At 46.5% G+C, this 25,678-nt stretch overlaps 1 protein-coding gene across 3 annotated transcripts in view; it reads right to left on the bottom strand.

Moving 5' to 3' along the window:
- Positions 1-25,678, bottom strand: part of EXOC6B (exocyst complex component 6B) — a 161,585-nt gene that overhangs the window by 55,640 nt on the left and 80,267 nt on the right. For all 3 annotated transcript variants that reach the window (XM_075261823.1, XM_075261825.1, XM_075261828.1), the window contains exons 9-18: positions 17,604-17,687; positions 15,904-15,950; positions 15,349-15,469; positions 13,402-13,473; positions 13,208-13,305; positions 12,927-13,032; positions 12,563-12,672; positions 10,916-11,027; positions 9,580-9,714; positions 6,656-6,835 (exon numbers count right to left, since the gene is read on the bottom strand). In XM_075261823.1, the coding sequence (XP_075117924.1) occupies positions 6,656-6,835; positions 9,580-9,714; positions 10,916-11,027; positions 12,563-12,672; positions 12,927-13,032; positions 13,208-13,305; positions 13,402-13,473; positions 15,349-15,469; positions 15,904-15,950; positions 17,604-17,687 (1,065 nt within the window). The remainder of the gene's footprint in view (positions 1-6,655; positions 6,836-9,579; positions 9,715-10,915; positions 11,028-12,562; positions 12,673-12,926; positions 13,033-13,207; positions 13,306-13,401; positions 13,474-15,348; positions 15,470-15,903; positions 15,951-17,603; positions 17,688-25,678) is intronic.

Here is a 25,678-nt window from a genome sequence, read left to right as displayed (position 1 = left end):
GTAGTATTATAGTAGTTATATTCTTGTACATAGGAGGTAGTATTATAGTAGTTATATTCTTGTACATAGGAGGTAGTATAATAGTAGTTATATTCTTGTACATAGGAGTAGTATTATAGTAGTTATATTCTTGTACATAGGAGCAGTATTATAGTAGTTATATTCTTGTACATAGGAGTAGTATTATAGTAGTTATATTCTTGTACATAGGAGGTAGTATTATAGTAGTTATATTCTTGTACGTAGGAGTAGTATTATAGTAGTTATATTCTTGTACATAGGAGTAGTATTATAGTAGTTATATTCTTGTACATAGGAGGTAGTATTATAGTAGTTATATTCTTGTACATAGGAGGTAGTATAATAGTAGTTATATTCTTGTACATAGGAGTAGTATTATAGTAGTTATATTCTTGTACATAGGAGTAATATTATAGTAGTTATATTCATGTACATAGGAGGTAGTATTATAGTAGTTATATTCTTGTACATAGGAGCAGTATTATAGTAGTTATATTCTTGTACATAGTAGTAGTATTATAGTAGTTATATTCTTGTACATAGGAGGTAGTATTATAGTAGTTATATTCTTGTACATAGGAGTAGTATTATAGTAGTTATATTCTTGTACATAGGAGTAGTATTATAGTAGTTATATTCATGTACATAGGAGGTAGTATTATAGTAGTTATATTCTTGTACATAGGAGCAGTATTATAGTAGTTATATTCTTGTACATAGGAGTAGTATTATAGTAGTTATATTCTTGTACATAGGAGTAGTATTATAGTAGTTATATTCTTGTACATAGGAGTAATATTATAGTAGTTATATTCATGTACATAGGAGGTAGTATTATAGTAGTTATATTCTTGTACATAGGAGTAGTATTATAGTAGTTATATTCTTGTACATAGGAGTAGTATTATAGTAGTTATATTCTTGTACATAGGAGTAATATTATAGTAGTTATATTCATGTACATAGGAGGTAGTATTATAGTAGTTATATTCTTGTACATAGGAGCAGTATTATAGTAGTTATATTCTTGTACATAGGAGTAGTATTATAGTAGTTATATTCTTGTACATAGGAGTAGTATTATAGTAGTTATATTCTTGTACATAGGAGGTAGTATTATAGTAGTTATATTCTTGTACATAGGAGGTAGTATTATAGTAGTTATATTCTTGTACATAGGAGTAGTATTATAGTAGTTATATTCTTGTACATAGGAGTAGTATTATAGTAGTTATATTCTTGTACATAGGAGTAGTATTATAGTAGTTATATTCTTGTACATAGGAGTAATATTATAGTAGTTATATTCATGTACATAGGAGGTAGTATTATAGTAGTTATATTCTTGTACATAGGAGTAGTATTATAGTAGTTATATTCTTGTACATAGGAGCAGTATTATAGTAGTTATATTCTTGTACATAGGAGGTAGTATTATAGTAGTTATATTCTTGTACATAGGAGTAGTATTATAGTAGTTATATTCTTGTACATAGGAGCAGTATTATAGTAGTTATATTCTTGTACATAGTAGTAGTATTATAGTAGTTATATTCTTGTACATAGTAGTAGTATTATAGTAGTTATAGTCTTGTACATAGGAGTAGTATTATAGTAGTTATATTCTTGTACATAGGAGTAGTATTATAGTAGTTATATTCTTGTACATAGGAGTAGTATTAGAGTAGTTATATTCTTGTACATAGGGAGCAGTATTATAGTAGTTATATTCTTGTACATAGGAGGTAGTATTATAGTAGTTATATTCTTGTACATAGGGAGCAGTATTATAGTAGTTATATTCTTGTACATAGGAGCTGTATTATAGTAGTTATATTCTTCTACATAGGAGTTAGTATTATAGTAGTTATATTCTTGTACATAGGAGTAGTATTATAGTAGTTATATTCTTGTACATAGGAGGTAGTATTATAGTAGTTATATTCTTGTACATAGGAGCAGTATTATAGTAGTTATATTCTTGTACATAGGAGCAGTATTATAGTAGTTATATTCTTATACATAGGAGCAGTATTATAGCAGTTATATTCTTATACATAGGAGCAGTATTATAGTAGTTATATTCTTGTACATAGGAGTAGTATTATAGTAGTTATATTCTTGTACATAGGAGTAGTATTATAGTAGTTATATTCTTATACATAGGAGCAGTATTATAGTAGTTATATTCTTGTACATAGGAGGAGTATTATAGTAGTTATATTCTTGTACATAGGAGTAGTATTATAGTAGTTATATTCTTGTACATAGGGGGCAGTATTATAGTAGTTATATTCTTGTACATAGGAGTAGTATTATAGTAGTTATATTCTTGTACTTAGGAGTAGTATTATAGTAGTTATAGTCTTGTACATAGGAGTAGTATTATAGTAGTTATATTCTTGTACATAGGGAGCAGTATTATAGTAGTTATATTCTTGTACATAGGAGGTAGTATTATAGTAGTTATATTCTTGTACATAGGGAGCAGTATTATAGTAGTTATATTCTTGTACATAGGAGCTGTATTATAGTAGTTATATTCTTGTACATAGGAGGTAGTATTATAGTAGTTATATTCTTGTACATAGGGAGCAGTATTATAGTAGTTATATTCTTGTACATAGGAGCTGTATTATAGTAGTTATATTCTTCTACATAGGAGTTAGTATTATAGTAGTTATATTCTTGTACATAGGAGTAGTATTATAGTAGTTATATTCTTGTACATAGGAGGTAGTATTATAGTAGTTATATTCTTGTACATAGGAGCAGTATTATAGTAGTTACATTCTTGTACATAGGAGTAGTATTATAGTAGTTATATTCTTGTACATAGGAGCAGTATTATAGTAGTTATATTCTTGTACATAGGAGCAGTATTATAGTAGTTATATTCTTGTACTTAGGAGTAGTATTATAGTAGTTATAGTCTTGTACATAGGAGTAGTATTATAGTAGTTATATTCTTGTACATAGGAGTAGTATTATAGTAGTTATATTCTTGTACATAGGAGTAGTATTATAGTAGTTATATTCTTGTACATAGGGAGCAGTATTATAGTAGTTATATTCTTGTACATAGGAGCAGTATTATATTAGTTATATTCTTGTACATAGGAGCAGTATTATAGTAGTTATATTCTTGTACATAGGAGGTAGTATTATAGTAGTTATATTCTTGTACATAGGAGGTAGTATTATAGTAGTTATATTCTTGTACATAGGAGGTAGTATAATAGTAGTTATATTCTTGTACATAGGAGTAGTATTATAGTAGTTATATTCTTGTACATAGGAGCAGTATTATAGTAGTTATATTCTTGTACATAGGAGTAGTATTATAGTAGTTATATTCTTGTACATAGGAGGTAGTATTATAGTAGTTATATTCTTGTACGTAGGAGTAGTATTATAGTAGTTATATTCTTGTACATAGGAGTAGTATTATAGTAGTTATATTCTTGTACATAGGAGGTAGTATTATAGTAGTTATATTCTTGTACATAGGAGGTAGTATAATAGTAGTTATATTCTTGTACATAGGAGTAGTATTATAGTAGTTATATTCTTGTACATAGGAGTAATATTATAGTAGTTATATTCATGTACATAGGAGGTAGTATTATAGTAGTTATATTCTTGTACATAGGAGCAGTATTATAGTAGTTATATTCTTGTACATAGTAGTAGTATTATAGTAGTTATATTCTTGTACATAGTAGTAGTATTATAGTAGTTATATTCTTGTACATAGGAGGTAGTATTATAGTAGTTATATTCTTGTACATAGGAGTAGTATTATAGTAGTTATATTCTTGTACATAGGAGTAGTATTATAGTAGTTATATTCATGTACATAGGAGGTAGTATTATAGTAGTTATATTCTTGTACATAGGAGTAGTATTATAGTAGTTATATTCTTGTACATAGGAGTAGTATTATAGTAGTTATATTCTTGTACATAGGAGTAGTATTATAGTAGTTATATTCTTGTACATAGGAGTAATATTATAGTAGTTATATTCATGTACATAGGAGGTAGTATTATAGTAGTTATATTCTTGTACATAGGAGTAGTATTATAGTAGTTATATTCTTGTACATAGGAGCAGTATTATAGTAGTTATATTCTTGTACATAGGAGGTAGTATTATAGTAGTTATATTCTTGTACATAGGAGTAGTATTATAGTAGTTATATTCTTGTACATAGGAGCAGTATTATAGTAGTTATATTCTTGTACATAGGAGTAGTATTATAGTAGTTATATTCTTGTACATAGGAGGTAGTATTATAGTAGTTATATTCTTGTACGTAGGAGTAGTATTATAGTAGTTATATTCTTGTACATAGGAGTAGTATTATAGTAGTTATATTCTTGTACATAGGAGGTAGTATTATAGTAGTTATATTCTTGTACATAGGAGGTAGTATAATAGTAGTTATATTCTTGTACATAGGAGTAGTATTATAGTAGTTATATTCTTGTACATAGGAGTAATATTATAGTAGTTATATTCATGTACATAGGAGGTAGTATTATAGTAGTTATATTCTTGTACATAGGAGCAGTATTATAGTAGTTATATTCTTGTACATAGTAGTAGTATTATAGTAGTTATATTCTTGTACATAGTAGTAGTATTATAGTAGTTATATTCTTGTACATAGGAGGTAGTATTATAGTAGTTATATTCTTGTACATAGGAGTAGTATTATAGTAGTTATATTCTTGTACATAGGAGTAGTATTATAGTAGTTATATTCATGTACATAGGAGGTAGTATTATAGTAGTTATATTCTTGTACATAGGAGCAGTATTATAGTAGTTATATTCTTGTACATAGGAGTAGTATTATAGTAGTTATATTCTTGTACATAGGAGTAGTATTATAGTAGTTATATTCTTGTACATAGGAGTAATATTATAGTAGTTATATTCATGTACATAGGAGGTAGTATTATAGTAGTTATATTCTTGTACATAGGAGTAGTATTATAGTAGTTATATTCTTGTACATAGGAGTAATATTATAGTAGTTATATTCATGTACATAGGAGGTAGTATTATAGTAGTTATATTCTTGTACATAGGAGCAGTATTATAGTAGTTATATTCTTGTACATAGGAGTAGTATTATAGTAGTTATATTCTTGTACATAGGAGTAGTATTATAGTAGTTATATTCTTGTACATAGGAGGTAGTATTATAGTAGTTATATTCTTGTACATAGGAGGTAGTATTATAGTAGTTATATTCTTGTACATAGGAGTAGTATTATAGTAGTTATATTCTTGTACATAGGAGTAGTATTATAGTAGTTATATTCTTGTACATAGGAGTAGTATTATAGTAGTTATATTCTTGTACATAGGAGTAATATTATAGTAGTTATATTCATGTACATAGGAGGTAGTATTATAGTAGTTATATTCTTGTACATAGGAGTAGTATTATAGTAGTTATATTCTTGTACATAGGAGCAGTATTATAGTAGTTATATTCTTGTACATAGGAGGTAGTATTATAGTAGTTATATTCTTGTACATAGGAGTAGTATTATAGTAGTTATATTCTTGTACATAGGAGTAGTATTATAGTAGTTATATTCTTGTACATAGGAGTAGTATTATAGTAGTTATATTCTTGTACATAGGAGTAATATTATAGTAGTTATATTCATGTACATAGGAGGTAGTATTATAGTAGTTATATTCTTGTACATAGGAGTAGTATTATAGTAGTTATATTCTTGTACATAGGAGCAGTATTATAGTAGTTATATTCTTGTACATAGGAGGTAGTATTATAGTAGTTATATTCTTGTACATAGGAGTAGTATTATAGTAGTTATATTCTTGTACATAGGAGTAGTATTATAGTAGTTATATTCTTGTACATAGGAGTAGTATTATAGTAGTTATATTCTTGTACATAGGAGTAGTATTATAGTAGTTATATTCTTGTACATAGGAGTAATATTATAGTAGTTATATTCATGTACATAGGAGGTAGTATTATAGTAGTTATATTCTTGTACATAGGAGTAGTATTATAGTAGTTATATTCTTGTACATAGGAGTAGTATTATAGTAGTTATATTCTTGTACATAGGAGCAGTATTATAGTAGTTATATTCTTGTACATAGGAGCAGTATTATAGTAGTTATATTCTTGTACATAGGAGCAGTATTATAGTAGTTATATTCTTATTCTATTTTGTACATAGATCAGAAATTACTTCTTTTTATATTTCTTATACAAAATAAGGGGCAAAATTTAGTAGAGGAGAAGGCGCCTTCCAAGGAAAAGAAGATCTGAAATTTAGTCTACTTATTGAAGAGGAAGGACATCTGAGGAAAAAAATGTCTTGTACTCAGCAGAACCTTCTTTATACCTGGTCTGTACAGTGTAAACCAGGGCAGACTGGAGTTGTCCATTGATGTATCAATAACCCCCTGATCACTTGTACATACAGTCGGAGGGTTTACCAGACATTGGGCCTGCTGGATGTATATACAGTGATAAAACAGAAGGTATGACTGTATTCTACCACGAGGTCCATGTGAACCATAACGCAATACCAGAGCAATGTTGGGATGTGTGTGCACTGCTGAGATTACTTACAGGCAGGTGGGTGAAGACTGCAAAAGTGCTATTCAAGAAAGCAACCAGATCCATGAGATAGTCGCTGGCCTGCTCTGCAGACTCGGCCGCCATCCAGTCGTAGTCTGCCAGCTGTAGGAACTGGTCGATCTTCTGGTTGAGGTTGGTGTAGATTTCCTCTTCTGCGGCCTGTCTGGCATCCTGCAGTATAACACACAAGATAAGATGGCGGTGTATAGGTGTCTGGGTATGTCCAGTATATACACATATAAATATTACCCTGTAATGTGTTCTCCGGGCTCCAGATCTATAGGTCAGACTGCAGAATTACAGCCAATAGAGGGACAGGGTCTATACACTAAATGTATGAAATAGGATATACAATAAAGGAACAAAAGAGAAATGAAGTCATAGATGGAATCCTTGGTGTAGATGGGGTTAATAACTACAGCCCTGGTGTACAGGGGGTCATTAACTACAGCCCTGGCGTATACAGGGTTAATAACTACAGCCCTGGCGTATACAGGGTTAATAACTACAGCCCTGGCGTATACAGGGTTAATAACTACAGCCCTGGCGTATACAGGGTTAATAACTACAGCCCTGGCGTATACAGGGTTAATAACTACAGCCCTGGCGTATACAGGGTTAATAACTACAGCCCTGGCGTATACAGGGTTAATAACTACAGCCCTGGCGTATACAGGGTTAATAACTACAGCCCTGGCGTATACAGGGTTAATAACTACAGCCCTGGTGTACAGGGGGGGTCACTAACTACAGCCCTGGCGTATACTGGGTTGATAACTACAGCCCTGGTGTACAGGGGGTTAATAACTACAGCCCTGGTGTACAGGGGGGTTAATAACTACAGCCCTGGCGTACAGGGGGTTAATAGCTACAGCCCTGGTGTATATGGTGTTGATAACTACAGCCCTGGTGTATAGGGGGTTAATAACTACAGCCCTGGTGTACAGGGGGGGTCACTAACTACAGCCCCGGCGTATACTGGGTTGATACCCTAGTGTACAGGGGGTTAATAACTACAGCCCTGGTGTACAGGGGGTTAATAACCACAGCCCTGGTGTACAGGGGGTTAATAACTACAGCCCTGGCGTACAGGGGGGGGGTTATTAACTACAGCCCTGGCGTACAGGGGGGGTCACTAACTACAGCCCTGGCGTATACTGGGTTGATAACTACAGCCCTGGCGTATACAGGGTTAATAACTACAGCCCTGGTGTACAGGGGGTTAATAACTACAGCCCTGGTGTACAGGGGGTTAATAACTACAGCCCTGGTGTACAGGGGGTTAATAACTACAGCCCTGGTGTACAGGGGGTTAATAACTACAGCCCTGGTGTACAGGGGGTTAATAACTACAGCCCTGGTGTTTAGTGGAATACATTAAAGGGGTGTTCCAGGCCTAGCCCCGCCCTCTCCTTGGGATAGGTTGCCAGTGTATTTCCTGTTGGGGTCTGACACCTACGATGTTGGGGTAACTGCTGAGGCCCCGTCACTGACTACCATGCACCCCATTATACATAGTATAGTGGATGTATTTGGTATTTTACCAGTCCACTTCCTCTCCTCACACAGTGACATCACATCTATTGGTCCTATGGCCACGCTCCAGCTCAGTCCTATAAAAATCATTGGGGCTGAGCCGCAATACCAAACACAGCCACAGTACAATGTATGGAGCTGTACTGGGGGAGTAGTGAAGAGGTCACAGTAATCAATTTCATAGTTCTGGACAATCCCTTTAAATAATGGCATATTCTTAGGATAGGACATGAATGTCAGATCTACAAGAAACCCTGCTGATCTCCTGACACCTCTGTATACTGTATAGTGGCTGTATACAGTAGTCAGGCTCAATCCATTTCACTTGAATGAGGGTGCAGATCTGCCATATGCATGACACAAGGTAACTAGAAGAGGCCATAGTGTGTACCCTGTACCTTAGCACTTCTGATCCTTCAATTAGCTGATCGGTGTAGGTGCCAGGAGTCACACCCAAAAGGACCTGATATTGTTGATCGAAAGGGGCAGTCAACAACCAACAGAGAGGTCATTTTACTCATGATTTCAGCGGTGGTGTAGATGAAGGACTGAACAAAGTAATGTCCTACTGCAGCCAGTTGTCTTACAGTAGACAGGGCAGAGTGGGAGGCTCTTGTTGCAGCCAGTTGTCTTACAGTAGACCGGGCAGAGGGGGAGGCTCCTGCTGCAGCCAGTTGTCTTACAGTAGACAGGGCAGAGTGGGAGGCTCTTGTTGCAGCCAGTAGTCTTACAGTAGACCGGGCAGAGTGGGAGGCTCCTAATGCAGCCAGTTGTCTTACAGTAGACAGGGCAGAGGGGGAGGCTCCTGCTGCAGCCAGTTGTCTTACAGTAGACAGGGCAGAGGGGGAGGCTCCTGCTGCAGCCAGTTGTCTTACAGTAGACAGGCCAACATGCTCTTGTTGCAGGCAGGTCAGAGGGGAAGGTTCCTGCTGCAGTCAGTTGTCTTACAGTAGACAGGGCAGAGTCTCCTGCTGCAGCCAATTGCCTTACAGCCAGACACAGGACAATGGGATGGGGGGTGAAGCAGGATATGGTTTTTATTTTTTTTTATTTTTACATTTTCTACATTTAAGGTCCATTTCATGATATTACTATTAACCCATTCATCCCCCACTACAGACTAGGGATACAGTAGATACAGGGATTATAGTACTGACCCACTAGACACCAGAACTGTAATTATTAACCCTCTGAGGATGCCATAAAGACTTTATATACAGTATATGTGCTAGCCCTAGTGGCCGGCTGTACCTAGGACAATACAGATACATGCAGGCTCAGCCTCACAGCAGACACACATAGCTCTATGACTACTAATACAGTATCACTGCAGACAGGAGGGAACACCCGGCCCGTCACATATCTACCCCGATGCTCACCTTGAATGTGGTCAGGCCATATAACTTGGTGGTGTGGACGGTGTCGGGGAGAACGTTGGTGATATTGGTGATGAATTCCTCCAGGTACTTGCAGGAGATCTCCAGGTGACTGGTATTGATGATGATCTGTACGAGCTGAAGACAGACACAGCAGCCTGTAAGACTGGGGGGCAGTACTGAGCTGACTGGTCACTGTACTGGGGGTTACATATATAACAATCACATCTGTCAGTGTATCGGAAGAGTCCACATGCTCCAGTCAGTAATGTGCCACGTAGTCTATAGAGCGATGTAGTCTGTTCCTGGATTATAGGGGTCCGGGACCCACCGCAGGGGTCTGGCAGCATCATCTACCTCAAAGGGGTTGTAGAAGGTTAGAAAAATATGGCTGATCGTTATGAGAAACAGCGCCACACCTGGCCTCAGGTCCCCTTTAAGATCCACTCACTGCAGACACCCCATGGACAGGTGCAGCGCTATTCTTGGAAAGAAAGAAGCCATGTTTTCTTAATCCTGGGAACCCTCTTTAAGTGTAACCTATACTACATTTCTCCAAGAAATAGAAAATCTGGTGCTGTTCCTCTGTTATTCTTCCTGGAAATGTATAATTAGGTGTTACCACTTGGAGGTGTGTCCCTGTACAGACTGCGTCTGTCCAATCAGAGCTTGCAAATCCTTTTCACAAGCATAACATCCCCAAGTTGTGAATTTTATTACATTTCCCAGAGGAACAACAGAGGAACAGCACCAGGCAGAGAAAGGATACTACAGAACGGTAACATTACAGTGAACACACTTTGTCTTACAATTCCTCACCATATCTATGGCTGGTTCTGCTGCCAGTGAATGGAAACCCTACCTGTGTGGCTTAGAAATCTGCGAGGTGTGAACTTGGAGAAGAGGCGTCAGGTTGACTTCGTCTCCTCACATCTTATTGTTTCCGACCCTTTCAGGGGAAGAGATGCATTACCAGCTATGTGCAGAGATAACATAGTCAGGGACCGTGCATCTAGCGCATTACACGGATTCTGCCAAGCGTTCAAGCGCCATGTGCGCCACAATGGCTGACCGGAGGAGCGTAGGAGGCGACCTGACGCAGAGTAAATAGCTGGCGCACGCACAGACCTCACACAGCGGCCCCTGAGACTGGAGCAGGAGCGCCCTCTACAGTCACCTACCCAATGTACACAGGAGGCAGAACTATAAAGAGTGGCTGAATGCCATTATACAGATGGGGAAGATGGTGACCCTACTGTACAGGAGGCGCAGTTCTTACCTAAACAGTCTGTACCCATGGCCGCAGCGTGGTATTCATACACGTGGCCTAGACTCTTACCTCTGTCAGCCCCACGTTCTTCCTCTTGATGATATTCTGCAGACAGTTGCTCAGGGTGCGGGTCAGCAGGAGGTTGGTGGACTTTCTGATCATGTCGTCCACTTCTGTAGAGCTGAAATGACAGACTCAGCATAGGTGGTATGGGGGGGTGGGGCTGCATGTGGGGGGGGGGGGAGTGTGCAATTCTGCGCATGTAAGGGAGGGCGTGAAACTGCACATATGGAGTGGAAAGGGTGTAAGGCTGCATTGTCTGCAGATATGGAAGGGAGAGGGAGGGTGAGAGGCTGCTCTTGGCTGCGTATATGGAGGCAGGAGAGGTGGGAGGCTGCACATATGGAGGGGAGAGGGTATGAGGCTGCAGATATGATAGGGAGAGGGTGTAAGGCTGCAGCTGTGGAGGGGAAAGGGAGGGTATGAGGCTGAAAATATGGAGTGGAAAGGATGTAAGGCTGCACAACTGTGCATATGGAGGGGGAGAGTGTGTGAAGCAGCATATATGGAAGGGAGAGGGTGTGAGGCTGCAGCTGTGGAGGGGAGAGGGAAGGTGTGAGGCTGCAGCTATGGAGGAGCAAGGGAGGGTGTGAGGCAACATATATGGACGGGAGAGGGTGTGAGGCTGCAGCTGTGGAGGGGAAAGGGAGCGTATGAGGCTGCAAATATGGAGGGGAGGGGGTGTGAGGCTGCTAATATCGAAGGCAGAGAGTGTAAAGCAGTGTATATGGAGGCGAGAGAGGGTGGGAGGCTGCAGATATGGAAGGGAGAGGGTATGAGGCTGCAGCTGTGGAGGGGAGAGGGAGGGTGTGAGGCTGCAAATATGGAGGGGAGAGGGTGTGAGGCTGCACATATGGAAGGCAGAGAGTGTTTGAGGCTGCTCATATGGAGAGAGAAGTATGTAAGGCTGCATGGCTGTGTATATGGAGGCAGTGGAGGGTGTGAGACTATACATATGGAGGTAAGAAAGGGTGTGAGGCTCAGATATGAAGGGGAGAGAGTTTGAGGCTGAAGGAGAAGGTGTGCGGCTGCAGAAGATGGGGGGGTGCGTGCCATGTATTTCTATGCATTGTGTATAGATGGGTACAGGGGCGAGGCACTCACTAAAATCAAGCGGATCTCTGTATAATGCTAAGAAGTGTGCAGAGTCTCTTTGAGTTGTCCCTACACGCGGGGGCCACAGATCTGCCCCCCCCCCCCCAACCATATAATGGTGAAATTCACAGTTGAACTCCAGACTAATGGGAAGCCAGAAGTAAAGATGTCCGGGCAGGGCAGATGGCCAGGAGATAGTGGTCAGAGAATAGCCCAGAGCTAGAGATGAAGACAAGGTCATGGCCTGTGGAGAGCAGAACATCTCAGGAGGGGGGGGGGGTCTCCTAATGGGTAGGGCCCTTTGATCTGTCAGCAGGGGGGGACTGGTGGTGTTATCTCCTGAGGTGAGAGATGGAGGCTCCAAAGTACCAAGAGAGCCCAAGGGTCAGCGACCTTCTCATGTCTTATCCTTGTCTTGTAGAGATTAGGAGGCCTGGACATGACAGAGCAAAGGATGAGCCCCCTCCCCAATACAGGAGGGAGACAGACCATGCCTGGGAGGGGGTCCATGTTACTGGACTTGGTGTAATGTGGTGGGGCGCGGCGTCTCCGCCCTGTTACCTGCGATGTAAATCCTCAGAGAACTTCAGGCAGGCGTAGATGAACTCCTTGATCTGACAGTAGATTTTAGGAACAAATTCAGAAAAGGGGAACTTTTTGGGAAACGTTTGCTGCAAACAAGAGGGAGAAAACACAATATGAAGCAGACGCCTACATTACCTTACCCATAGGTACTATAAGTGCTTTCATATGAGTGACCGTCCCTTTAAGCTGGGCACACACATTACAGGACTGTCCAGATTAGCATCGAATGTTTATGGGGCCTCCCAACTTTCCCATGATGGCAGATGTGGGGGATGATCAATGGCCCCCTAGTAACGTGGCACATGCGGGTATACCTGGACACGGGGTCTCACAGCTTTACCTTCTCAAGCTCCGGGTCCTGGAAGGGAAACTGGCTGATGACCTTCTTGTACGCCATCTCGTCGCTCACTGGGATCGGGCTGTAGTTATCTGCATCCAAGATGGTCCTAAAAATAATCAGACACGTGAGAAGCGACCTAAGACCACCAAAATGTCTGCAAAAAAGGCAGAGGAAAATATGGTCATTGACACAAGCCAAGTATTTTGGGGATCCGGGATCCTGGGGCATCTCAGGACACACGTGGCCTCGAGCACAATGACAGACGTCTCTGGTCGACTCACCTGAAGACGGCAGCCCACTTCTTTAGTAAGATCTCACTGTACTGGTCTCTGACTTCTAGCAACATGTCAAACATCTGGTTCACCGGGAAGCCATAGCCCTGGAGGTAGGAATAAGGGAGGGGGGGGGGGGATAGGATTAGGATATAGGGAACAGCACAAGGGAACTCTGGAGAAGAGCGAGGATAGAGACCTACCAGTAATGTGTCTGCAAAGTGCACAATCAGGTTCTTGAGGTCCAACACCAGGTTGGGATCGGAGCAGTAAGACTAAAGGACAAAGGAGCGACATACAAGCAGGTCAGTCTCATAAATGGTGGATTCAGGGGGAGGAAAGAGTCAGGGATCTGTATACAGAGAAGGTTCTGTAGGCTCCCTGGAGATTTAGAGACAGTGAGAGGGCCATCTAGAGGGTGTAGGGTAGGTAGGTGGGAAGGGCGGCCATCTAGAGGGTGTAGGGTAGGTGAGGAGAGAAGGGCGGGCCATCTAGAGGATTTAGGGTAGGTGAGGAGAGAAGGGCGGGCCATCTAGAGGATTTAGGGTAGGTGAGGAGAGAAGGGCGGGCCATCTAGAGGGTGTAGGGTAGGTAGGTGGGAAGGGCGGCCATCTAGAGGATTTAGGGTAGGTAGGTGGGAAGGGCGGCCATCTAGAGGGTGTAGGGTAGGTGAGGAGGGAAGGGCGGGCCATCTAGAGGGTCTAGGGTAGGTGAGGAGGGAAGGGCGGGCCATCTAGAGGATCTAGGGTAGGTGAGGAGGGAAGGGCGGGCCATCTAGAGGGTGTAGGGTAGGTAGGTGGGAAGGGCGGGCCATCTAGAGGGTCTAGGGTAGGTAGGTGGGAAGGGCGGCCATCTAGAGGGTCTAGGGTAGGTGAGGAGGGAAGGGCGGGCCATCTAGAGGATCTAGGGTAGGTAGGTGGGAAGGGCGGGCCATCTAGAGGGTGTAGGGTAGGTGAGGAGGGAAGGGCGGGCCATGTAGAGGGTCTACGGTAGGTGAGGAGGGAAGGGCGGGCCATCTAGAGGGTCTAGGGTAGGTAGGTGGGAAGAGCGGGCCATCTAGAGGGTGTAGGGTAGGTGATGAGGGAAGGGCTGGCCATCTAGAGGGTGTAGGGTAGGTGATGAGGGAAGGGTGGGCCATCTAGAGGATCTAGGGTAGGTGAGGAGGGAAGGGCGGGCCATCTAGAGGGTGTAGGGTAGGTGAGGAGGGAAGGGCTGGCCATCTAGAGGGTGTAGGGTAGGTGAGGAGGGAAGGGCGGGCCATCTAGAGGGTATAGGGTAGGTGGGTGGGAAGGGCGGGCCATCTAGAGGGTCTAGGGTAGGTGAGGAGGGAAGGGCTGGCCATCTAGAGGATCTAGGGTAGGTGAGGAGGGAAGGGCGGGCCATCTAGAGGGTGTAGGGTAGGTGGGTGGGAAGGGCGGGCCATCTAGAAGGTCTAGGGTAGGTGGGTGGGAAGGGCGGGCCATCTAGAGGGTCTAGGGTAGGTGAGGAGGGAAGGGCTGGCCATCTAGACGGTCTACGGTAGGTGAGGAGGGAAGGGTGGGACATCTAGAGGGTCTAGGGTAGGTGGGTGGGAAGGGCGGGCCATCTAGAAGGTCTAGGGTAGGTGGGTGGGAAGAGCGGGCCATCTAGAAGGTCTACGGTAGGTGAGGAGGGAAGAGTGGGCCATCTAGAGGGTCTAGGGTAGGTAGGTGGGAAGAGCGGGCCATCTAGAGGGTGTAGGGTAGGTGGGTGGGAAGGGCGGGCCATCTAGAGGGTGTAGGGTAGGTGGGTGGGAAGGGCGGGCCATCTAGAGGGTGTAGGGTAGGTGGGTGGGAAGGGCGGGCCATCTAGAGGGTGTAGGGTAGGTGGGTGGGAAGGGCGGGCCATCTAGAGGGTGTAGGGTAGGTGGGTGGGAAGGGCGGGCCATCTAGAGGGTCTAGGTTAGGTGAGGAGGGAAGGGCGGGCCATCTAGTGGGTCTAGGGTAGGTGAGGAGGGTGACCATATAGAGGCCTAGTGCAGGCATCACAGAGACTGGGGAGGATGGGGATGTTGGGCCACCCAGAGGCCTATTTAATGGGCTCTTAGACTTCTGTCATTACCATGACCTCTGGGCTACCACATCCTCCATGGGATGACCTGATACCCAAGACCCCGTGCGCTGCTAAATTACCGAGTGTGTCCGCAGAGCCGCCATCGTCTTGGACAAGGCCAAATCCCAGAGTTCATCCACATAAGCGCGATTGACCAGACCACCCGTCGTGTGCAGGATGTGATCCTCAACCACGAAGAAACTGTAATACCCAGGCAGAAACAATGGGAGGCGTCACTGTAAGGACTGAAAAGGATGTGTGCGGACTACAATAACCAGCAGTAGGCAAATCCTCACTGGTCCCGTCATCTGCACCTTTGCTTTGATTCTTCTCATATTACAATGAACACTGAGATCTAAAGAAATCCTCTGTGTGTCCCAGAAGGTCAGCCATAGCCCCTCCCCCACTGTCCGATGTCTGGCTGTAAGCCCCTCCCCTTAGCTATGCTCCACCCTCTCACCGACATCTTTCATTTCTAGGTTTGTGTTCCTTTAAGAACTGCAGATCCTTTTGCATATCCAAAAAAGGGCCAAAAGACCAGACCTGAAGTACCCGGGAGGGGGGCGCTTAGAAGCCGCATGTCCCCCATAGACCACCTCACCTGTGACCACCGAATGCCACGAGCCCGCACTTACCCGACTATCTGGTGGAAGTATTTCCTATACCCGTCCAAAGTTTCATGCTGCAACAGAGAAGGTTACAGTGAGGAAGGCTTCACGTATGGGGTGTTCGGGAACGTGCACAATGGGGCGTGCGTTCGGGAACGTGCACAATGGGGCGTGCGTTCGGGAACGTGCACAATGGGGCGTGCGTTCGGGAACGTGCACAATGGGGCGTGCGTTCGGGAACGTGCACAATGGGGCGTGCGTTCGGGAACGTGCACAATGGGGCGTGCGTTCGGGAACGTGCACAATGGGGCGTGCGTTCGGGAACGTGCACAATGGGGCGTGCGTTCGGGAACGTGCACAATGGGGCGTGCGTTCGGGAACGTGCACAATGGGGCGTGCGTTCGGGAACGTGCACAATGGGGCGTGCGTTCGGGAACGTGCACAATGGGGCGTGCGTTCGGGGGCGTGCGTTCGGGAACGTGCACAATGGGGCGTGCGTTCGGGAACGTGCACAATGGGGCGTGCGTTCGGGAACGTGCACAATGGGGCGTGCGTTCGGGAACGTGCACAATGGGGCGTGCGTTCGGGAACGTGCACAATGGGGCGTGCGTTCGGGAACGTGCACAATGGGGCGTGCGTTCGGGAACGTGCACAATGGGGCGTGCGTTCGGGAACGTGCACAATGGGGCGTGCGTTCGGGAACGTGCACAATGGGGCGTGCGTTCGGGAACGTGCACAATGGGGCGTGCGTTCGGGAACGTGCACAATGGGGCGTGCGTTCGGGAACGTGCACAATGGGGCGTGCGTTCGGGAACGTGCACAATGGGGCGTGCGTTCGGGAACGTGCACAATGGGGCGTGCGTTCGGGAACGTGCACAATGGGGCGTGCGTTCGGGAACGTGCACAATGGGGCGTGCGTTCGGGAACGTGCACAATGGGGCGTGCGTTCGGGAACGTGCACAATGGGGCGTGCGTTCGGGAACGTGCACAATGGGGCGTGCGTTCGGGAACGTGCACAATGGGGCGTGCGTTCGGGAACGTGCACAATGGGGCGTGCGTTCGGGAACGTGCACAATGGGGCGTGCGTTCGGGAACGTGCACAATGGGGCGTGCGTTCGGGAACGTGCACAATGGGGCGTGCGTTCGGGAACGTGCACAATGGGGCGTGCGTTCGGGAACGTGCACAATGGGGCGTGCGTTCGGGAACGTGCACAATGGGGCGTGCGTTCGGGAACGTGCACAATGGGGCGTTCGGGAACGTGCACAATGGGGCGTTCGGGAACGTGCACAATGGGGCGTTCGGGAACGTGCACAATGGGGCGTTCGGGAACGTGCACAATGGGGCGTTCGGGAACGTGCACAATGGGGCGTTCGGGAACGTGCACAATGGGGCGTTAAGGAACGTGCACAATGGGGCGTTAAGGAACGTGCACAATGGGGCGTTCGGGAACGTGCACAATGGGGTGTTGGGGAACATGCACAATGGGGCAGATTCTTTGCAGTTTTGTGTTCCTCTTTGAATCCCAAACAAGGGCTGCAGGAAAGCCTGGGGAACCTACTGTAGTGTAGTTTCTGTTGGAGCAAGCCTACATGTAACACCCCACTAAAAAGTGCCCCCCCCCCCATTACATGTAATATCCCACTACTAAGCACCCCCTAGTACATGTAATATAACCCCCCATACTTCAATCAAAGGCAACCCAGGGGGCATCCACTGTGATACTGACCATGTTGGATGGCGGCTGTAGCACTAGGCGCGCCTGCTTTCTCCTCTGCTTCCTGTAGTAGTTCTCAAAGACCTCCCGAGAACCCTGAAAGAAAAAGAAAACATCACAGTGAGGAGTCCAAGGAACAAAAAGGAAGGTCCAAAAAATGGAAAGTGAGGAGAAGCCTGGGAAAAGGAGACTTTAAAGCCTGTACATCATGTACATGTTATATCCTGTATTATACCCCAGAGCTGCGCTCACTATTCTGCTGGTACAGTCACTGTGTACATACATTACATTACTTATCCTGTATTATACTCCAGAGCTGCACTCACTATTCTGCTGGTACAGTCACTGTGTACATACATTACATTACTTATCCTGTATTATACTCCAGAGCTGCGCTCACTATTCTGCTGGTACAGTCACTGTGTACATACATTACATTACTTATCCTGTATTATACTCCAGAGCTGCACTCACTATTCTGCTGGTACAGTCACTGTGTATATACATTACATTACTTATCCTGTATTATACTTCAGAGCTGCGCTCACTATTCTGCTGGTACAGTCACTGTGTACATACATTACATTACTTATCCTGTATTATACTCCAGAGCTGCGCTCACTATTCTGCTGGTACAGTCACTGTGTACATACATTACATTACTTATCCTGTATTATACTCCAGAGCTGCGCTCACTATTCTGCTGGTACAGTCACTGTGTACATACATTACATTACTTATCCTGTATTATACTCCAGAGCTGCGCTCACTATTCTGCTGGTACAGTCACTGTGTACATACATTACTTATCCTGTATTATACTCCAGAGCTGCGCTCACTATTCTGCTGGTACAGTCACTGTGTACATACATTACATTACTTATCCTGTATTATACTCCAGAGCTGCGCTCACTATTCTGCTGGTACAGTCACTGTGTACATACATTACATTACTTATCCTGTATTATACTCCACAGCTGCGCTCACTATTCTGCTGGTACAGTCACTGTGTACATACATTACATTACTTATCCTGTATTATACCCCAGAGCTGTGCTCACTATTCTGCTTGCTCTGGGGGTCAGTTTTCTATCACTGTGGTCTTCACTCCAGGTAATGCTGATCAAGATTTTAGTAAGGCTGGGATATATCCTACTAACAGGTGAACACCAAGGACTGAGCTACAAAGGCTTAAGGGTCCGGCACAGATCTCATCCAGCCTGGAGCGCCCTCCATAGACTGGGGCATGTAACACAAGCGCCTGCTCCGGGGCTCCTTCGGGTCAGGGGGTCAGCCACTACTCAGTAGGACATCACAACAAGTTGTGTCCTCAGGGGATCGGCTGGGTCTCGGCCTATGAGCACGTAGCACCCCCCCCCTCCATCCCTGGACCCTACTAATGGGTTTTTCCTGTGTCCTTATCACTGCACAGCACAAAGTATGGGAGCCGGCCAAGCCCCTGTGATCTCATGGCATGTATACAGCTATATACCAGCAGCCGGGGAAGGAAATGGGTAGATAATAGCGAGTGACACAGGGGAGGAGCGCAGCTCTGCACCGCTACATCTCACCACACAGCAACTGCAAGGTCACAACCTCTGGGCTTGGTCTGGTGGCAGGGGTGTTGCCGGACCGCTTGGTCGCTCGCCCTGTGGGCGCCGTGTTGCGGTTGTGGCGGTCGCTGTGCGGCACCACACCCAGTAGAGTAGGGACCCACTATAAAGAGGTCGCCGTGAAGTGGCTAGTGGGCTTATACACCTTGATCAATATGTATACTAAGAACCTCATGTTCAGTATTGTAGAATTTGCTGAGAAGCGCTAGATCAATGTATAAGACTGGGATGTGCGGGCCATGTTTTTCTCTTTTTGTATATCACAACCTCTGACACCTCCGACCCTCAATGTCAACTGCACAGGGCAAGTCACAGCCGACACGTCTGACCCCGATCATTATATACATACTGTACCCCACCCTCAGTGTACACCTCCCCCCGCTATACCCCATCCTCAGTGTACACCTCCCTCCGCTATAACCCATCCTCAGTGTACACCTCCCCCCGCTATACCCCATCCTCAGTGTACACCTCCCCCCGCTATACCCCATCCTCAGTGTACACCTCCCCCCGCTATAACCCATCCTCAGTGTACACCTCCCCCCGCTATACCCCATCCTCAGTGTACACCTCCCTCCGCTATAACCCATCCTCAGTGTACACCTCCCCCCGCTATACCCCATCCTCAGTGTACACCTCCCCCCGCTATACCCCATCCTCAGTGTACACCTCCCCCCGCTATACCCCACCCTCAGTGTACACCTCCCCCCGCTATACCCCACCCTCAGTGTACACCTCCCCCCGCTATACCCCATCCTCAGTGTACACCTCCCCCCGCTATAACCCATCCTCAGTGTACACCTCCCCCCGCTATACCCCATCCTCAGTGTACACCTCCCCCCGCTATAACCCATCCTCAGTGTACACCTCCCCCCGCTATACCCCATCCTCAGTGTACACCTCCCCCCGCTATACCCCATCCTCAGTGTACACCTCCCCCCGCTATACCCCACCCTCAGTGTACACCTCCCCCCGCTATACCCCATCCTCAGTGTACACCTCCCCCCGCTATACCCCATCCTCAGTGTACACCTCCCCCGCTATACCCCATCCTCAGTGTACACCTCCCCCCGCTATACCCCATCCTCAGTGTACACCTCCCCCCGCTATACCCCATCCTCAGTGTACACCTCCCCCCGCTATACCCCATCCTCAGTGTACACCTCCCCCGCTATACCCCATCCTCAGTGTACACCTCCCCCCGCTATACCCCATCCTCAGTGTACACCTCCCCCCGCTATACCCCATCCTCAGTGTACACCTCCCCCCGCTATACCCCATCCTCAGTGTACACCTCCCCCCGCTATACCCCATCCTCAGTGTACACCTCCCCCCGCTATACCCCATCCTCAGTGTACACCTCCCCCCGCTATACCCCATCCTCAGTGTACACCTCCCCCCGCTATACCCCATCCTCAGTGTACACCTCCCCCCGCTATACCCCATCCTCAGTGTACACCACCCCCCGCTATACCCCATCCTCAGTGTACACCTCCCCCCGCTATACCCCATCCTCAGTGTACACCTCCCCCCGCTATAACCCATCCTCAGTGTACACCTCCCCCGCTATACCCCATCCTCAGTGTACACCTCCCCCCGCTATACCCCATCCTCAGTGTACACCTCCCCCCGCTATACCCCACCCTCAGTGTACACCACCCCCCGCTATACCCCAACCTCAGTGTACACCTCCCCCCGCTATACCCCACCCTCAGTGTACACCACCCCCGCTATACCCCAACCTCAGTGTACACCTCCCCCCGCTATACCCCAACCTCAGTGTACACCACCCCCGCTATACCCCAACCTCAGTGTACACCACCCCCGCTATACCCCATCCTCAGTGTACACCACCCCCGCTATACCCCACCCTCAGTGTACACCTCCCCCCGCTATACCCCATCCTCAGTGTACACCACCCCCCGCTATACCATCCTCAGTGTACACCACCCCCCGCTATACCCCAACCTCAGTGTACACCTCCCCCCGCTATACCCCACCCTCAGTGTACACCTCCCCTCGCTATACCCCACCCTCAGTATACACCTCCCCCCGCTATACCCCAACCTCAGTGTACACCTGTACCCAGCTGTATTGCTCAGCACCAGATACAGGGGGTGCTGTGCTTACAATACATGGGATTCCCCCCGTGGCTGATACCAGCGAGCAGTGCTGACATATGCACCTGCTCCTATATAGTGCAGCAGGCCTCTTGTCAGCCACTTCAAGTTCAGCAGCCATTGCTCCATTAACCCCGTGCTGACCCCGCTCTCTCCCTCGGCTTTCCCTTGTAACCTTCCTGGTAAAGTTCAGGGTTTCCTGCAGAAGTCAGCGGTTGGCTGTGTGATAATACGCAGCAGCGCCGTCTTATTTACAGGTGCCTGTGGTCTGACCGCGCGCTGACCCCCCGCCTTTACAATATGTGAACTTGTGCCCCGCTGATAAGCCAGGGAGATAGCGAGCAGGGGACGGAGGTGACTAACGGGTCCAAGTCACAAAAAACATGAAAGAAGAATAATAAATAGTGTAATAATGTTTACGCGACTCCCGGCTTTTCATGTGCAGGGCAAAAGTTCACCCCCGAGCGCTCGGAAGCGGCCGCTGATGATGATTACCAGGACTATTGGGGAGGCTCGTGCCCAAAGCTTTCCTCCCAGAAAACAAAGGACACCACTTCCTCGTGTGGCAAAACAGGATTCGGCCCATCGCTCAGCGCAGGCCTTATCTGCGGGGTCAGCGGCGGGCCCGTGGCGGGGAGCACAGCGCTGCCTCTGGGTCATCTAGATCTCAGGGTTTGTGAGCGAACCCTTCACACCCCGAGCTCGGAGCAGAACAAAGGAGGGACAGCTGGGGGGGGCGACGCTGACCCCCGTTCTCTCTGGATTTGGCAAGGGACAAAGGACGTCTGAGGTACAATGAGTGCATTCCAAAACATTCCTCGGCGGAGGCGCATTCTTCCTGCGAGTAAACAGAGCGCTGACAATGAGACAGACGGGACACACATTAGTCTGACGCTTGTGCCCTAACCATTAGAGGCCATTAGCACCCCCATGTCTGATACCACCCCGAGCCCGTATGTTCTAGGGGACGGACCTCAAATTCACCTGAGTGCACAGTCTAGTCCTCAGGAGTCCACACATATAGGAAACCCAAATACATGATGAACCCCCGAGTGATGTAAGGTGACGGCCACCATGGTGTGAGGTTGTAGCCCCTCTCCGGGGAACATCTTGCCCATTATACCTTCACCTTAAGGTCAGGGCTACCAGGCGACTAAGGGGCCATCCCAAATCTTAAAGAGAACCATTCATCACCTCTTCTCATTCCTTACTAGGCACCCCTCTACTGATTCCAGGACCGTTGGGATCTCTCTTCTCCGTAGTCTCCACCATTCCTGAGCAATCCATGCTCTTAGTCTTGGCTCCTGATCTACTGAACTAGACTCTCTAGAGCAGGGGTAGGGAACGTACGGCTCTCCAGCTGTTGCAAAACTACAACTCCCAGCATGCATACTGGCTCTGCTGTTCTTGGAACTCCCATGGAAGTGAATGGAGCATGATGGGAGTTGTAGTTTCACAGCAGCTGGAGAGCCGAAGGTTGCCTACCCCTGCTCTAAGGTCTAGTGGGTGGTGTCAGGAATGAACTGGCAAGGGGGCGTGGCTCAGAAGTCCAATCAGAGGTGTCATAGCCTCTTACCTGCTCCTGCACTTGACCTGCGTTCATTATATGAGGCAGCAAAACTAATTGCACACAGATTGCTCAGTAGTGGCGAGGGGAAAAAAAATTCTAACTGTGCCAAAATCGATGGAGTGGCAGCTATAAAAGGAACAAACGGGGTGAAAAGGGGTGAAAGTTCCCTTTTAAAACCCTATGCACAGTGTGCATCCAGTGTAGGGCTGAGTCTGCAGCAGCCTGTAGGCGGATAACACTTGGAGTGACGCTGGTGTGCGTTCCGTGACGCAGTCACGTCTATGGAGGCTTCTGATTCACTCCGTTTCGATGATTGTAGAGCAGGTTCTATCCTGATTTGTGTCATTGTAATAGATTAGAGGCCCACCCAGTGTTATCAGACTGACTTCCGCTGCAAACTCAGCCCCCATGCACAGGACCGAGTGTGCATCCACCGTTGGGCCAAATTTGCAGCGGAATGAAGTCAGAACATGACTAGTGGATCATTGATGGGTATCCCAAACCTAGCTAGGAGCAGGGTGTACTGCCCCCTAGTGTATCATCACTATCCAATGTACAGCAGTACAGCGAAGAGGCTGCGGCCATGGTCTGAGCACAAGCAGTTGTCCGGCCGGGGGTGCAGGGCCCGTCTGACCTGATATTGATAACCGGTCCCCAATACCCTAGTGCAGCTCCAGTCTGCACTTACACATGAGCGTACATGAACAGCACACATTCCACAACAAGGCCACGCACTTTCCAGTATGTCTGGTATCTATTGTACATGGAAGCCCAGACTGTGACGGGAGATAAGTCTACAGCCCTCTGTACACACTCCTGGAAGGCAATAGTGCACGCTGGTGCATGCAGGCCGTGCTATTCACTATAGTGGGACGGTGAAATCGCTGACAGCCTGACCACAGGGCACTTACGGGACATGAACCATTACTGACAAGCAGACAAAACATCGAGCCAGAGGAGACATGACACCTGCCAGGTAAAGACGAGACAACCAAAGAGAGCGAGATCCAAAGCAAACCCCGACCGGGACAACCAAAATAAAAGCTGGTGATGACACGTCCCCGTGCCCGCTGCACGATCCCCTTTAAGAAAACACGCCAATGACATCCTAATACTCATCAAACAAGCCGCCTTCTGCAGATGAGCGGAGCTGACAATCATACAGTCATTTATCAAACGCATCGCGCCATTCATGGCGATCTACCGTGACACGTCTCCAAAAACAGACCACGCACCGCCGACTGAACACGGAGGGCGCTTGTAAGAATTTCTGCCCAGACATGTAAGAAAGAGCCAGACCTGCTCATAGAAAGCAGAGACGAGCACCGGAGCGCCCCCTTACACTGGGAGGGCTGCTGCAGAATCTGTCAACGCTCAATCCTTTCACTGTTTAGTGCACAGTGCACCTAGGCCAGTGCACGTGTCTCCAGGGATCCAAACTACAAGGTGGTGGCACTAAAAACAAGGAGAAAAACCAGCGGCACAGGTCACAGAAGCAGCGCAGGTCTCCTGTAACTGGTGTCAGAACCTGCAGCAGAAGATCACATGGTACAAGCGATTATCAGTCACATGGTACAGGTTCTTAGCACAGTCACGTGGTACAGGTTCTTATCATGGTCACGTGGTACAGGTTCTTATCACAGTCCCGTGGTACAGGTTCTTATCACAGTCCCGTGGTACAGGTTCTTATCATAGGCACATGGTGTAGGTTCTTATCACAGTCCCGTGGTACAGGTTCTTATCACAGTCCCGTGGTACAGGTTCTTAGCACAGTCCCGTGGTACAGGTTCTTAGCACAGTCCCGTGGTACAGGTTCTTAGCACAGTCCCGTGGTACAGGTTCTTAGCACAGTCACATGGTGCAGGTTCTTATCACAGTCCCGTGGTACAGGTTCTTAGCACAGTCCCGTGGTACAGGTTCTTAGCACAGTCCCGTGGTGCAGGTTCTTATCACAGTCCCGTGGTACAGGTTCTTAGCACAGTCCCGTGGTACAGGTTCTTAGCACAGTCCCGTGGTACAGGTTCTTATCACAGTCAAGTGGTACAGGTTCTTATCACAGTCAAGTGGTACAGGTTCTTAGCACAGTCCCGTGGTACAGGTTCTTAGCATAGTCCCGTGGTACAGGTTCTTAGCAGAGTCCCGTGGTACAGGTTCTTAGCAGAGTCCCGTGGTACAGGTTCTTATCACAGTCCCGTGGTACAGGTTCTTAGCACAGTCCCGTGGTACAGGTTCTTAGCACAGTCCCGTGGTACAGGTTCTTATCACGGTCACATGGTACAGGTTCTTAGCACAGTCCCGTGGTACAGGTTCTTAGCACAGTCCCGTGGTACAGGTTCTTAGCACAGTCCCGTGGTACAGGTTCTTATCACGGTCACATGGTACAGGTTCTTATCACAGTCAAGTGGTACAGGTTCTTATCACAGTCACATGGTACAGGTTCTTATCACAGTCCCGTGGTACAGGTTCTTATCACAGTCCCATGGTGCAGGTTCTTATCACAGTCACATGGTACAGGTTCTTATCACAGTCCCGTGGTACAGATTCTTATCACGGTCACATGGTACAGGTTCTTAGCACAGTCCCGTGGTACAGATTCTTATCACGGTCACATGGTGTAGGTTCTTAGCACAGTCACATGGTGTAGGTTCTTATCACAGTCCCGTGGTACAGGTTCTTATCACGGTCCCGTGGTGTAGGTTCTTATCACAGTCCCGTGGTACAGGTTCTTATCACGGTCCCGTGGTACAGGTTCTTATCACAGTCCCATGGTGCAGGTTCTTATCA

The sequence above is a fragment of the Leptodactylus fuscus genome, chromosome 1 (genome assembly GCF_031893055.1).
Source record: "Leptodactylus fuscus isolate aLepFus1 chromosome 1, aLepFus1.hap2, whole genome shotgun sequence".
Lineage (NCBI taxonomy): Eukaryota > Metazoa > Chordata > Amphibia > Anura > Leptodactylidae > Leptodactylus > Leptodactylus fuscus.
The sequence above is the reverse complement of the archived record's forward strand: the minus strand, read 5'-3'. Positions and strand labels throughout refer to the sequence as shown.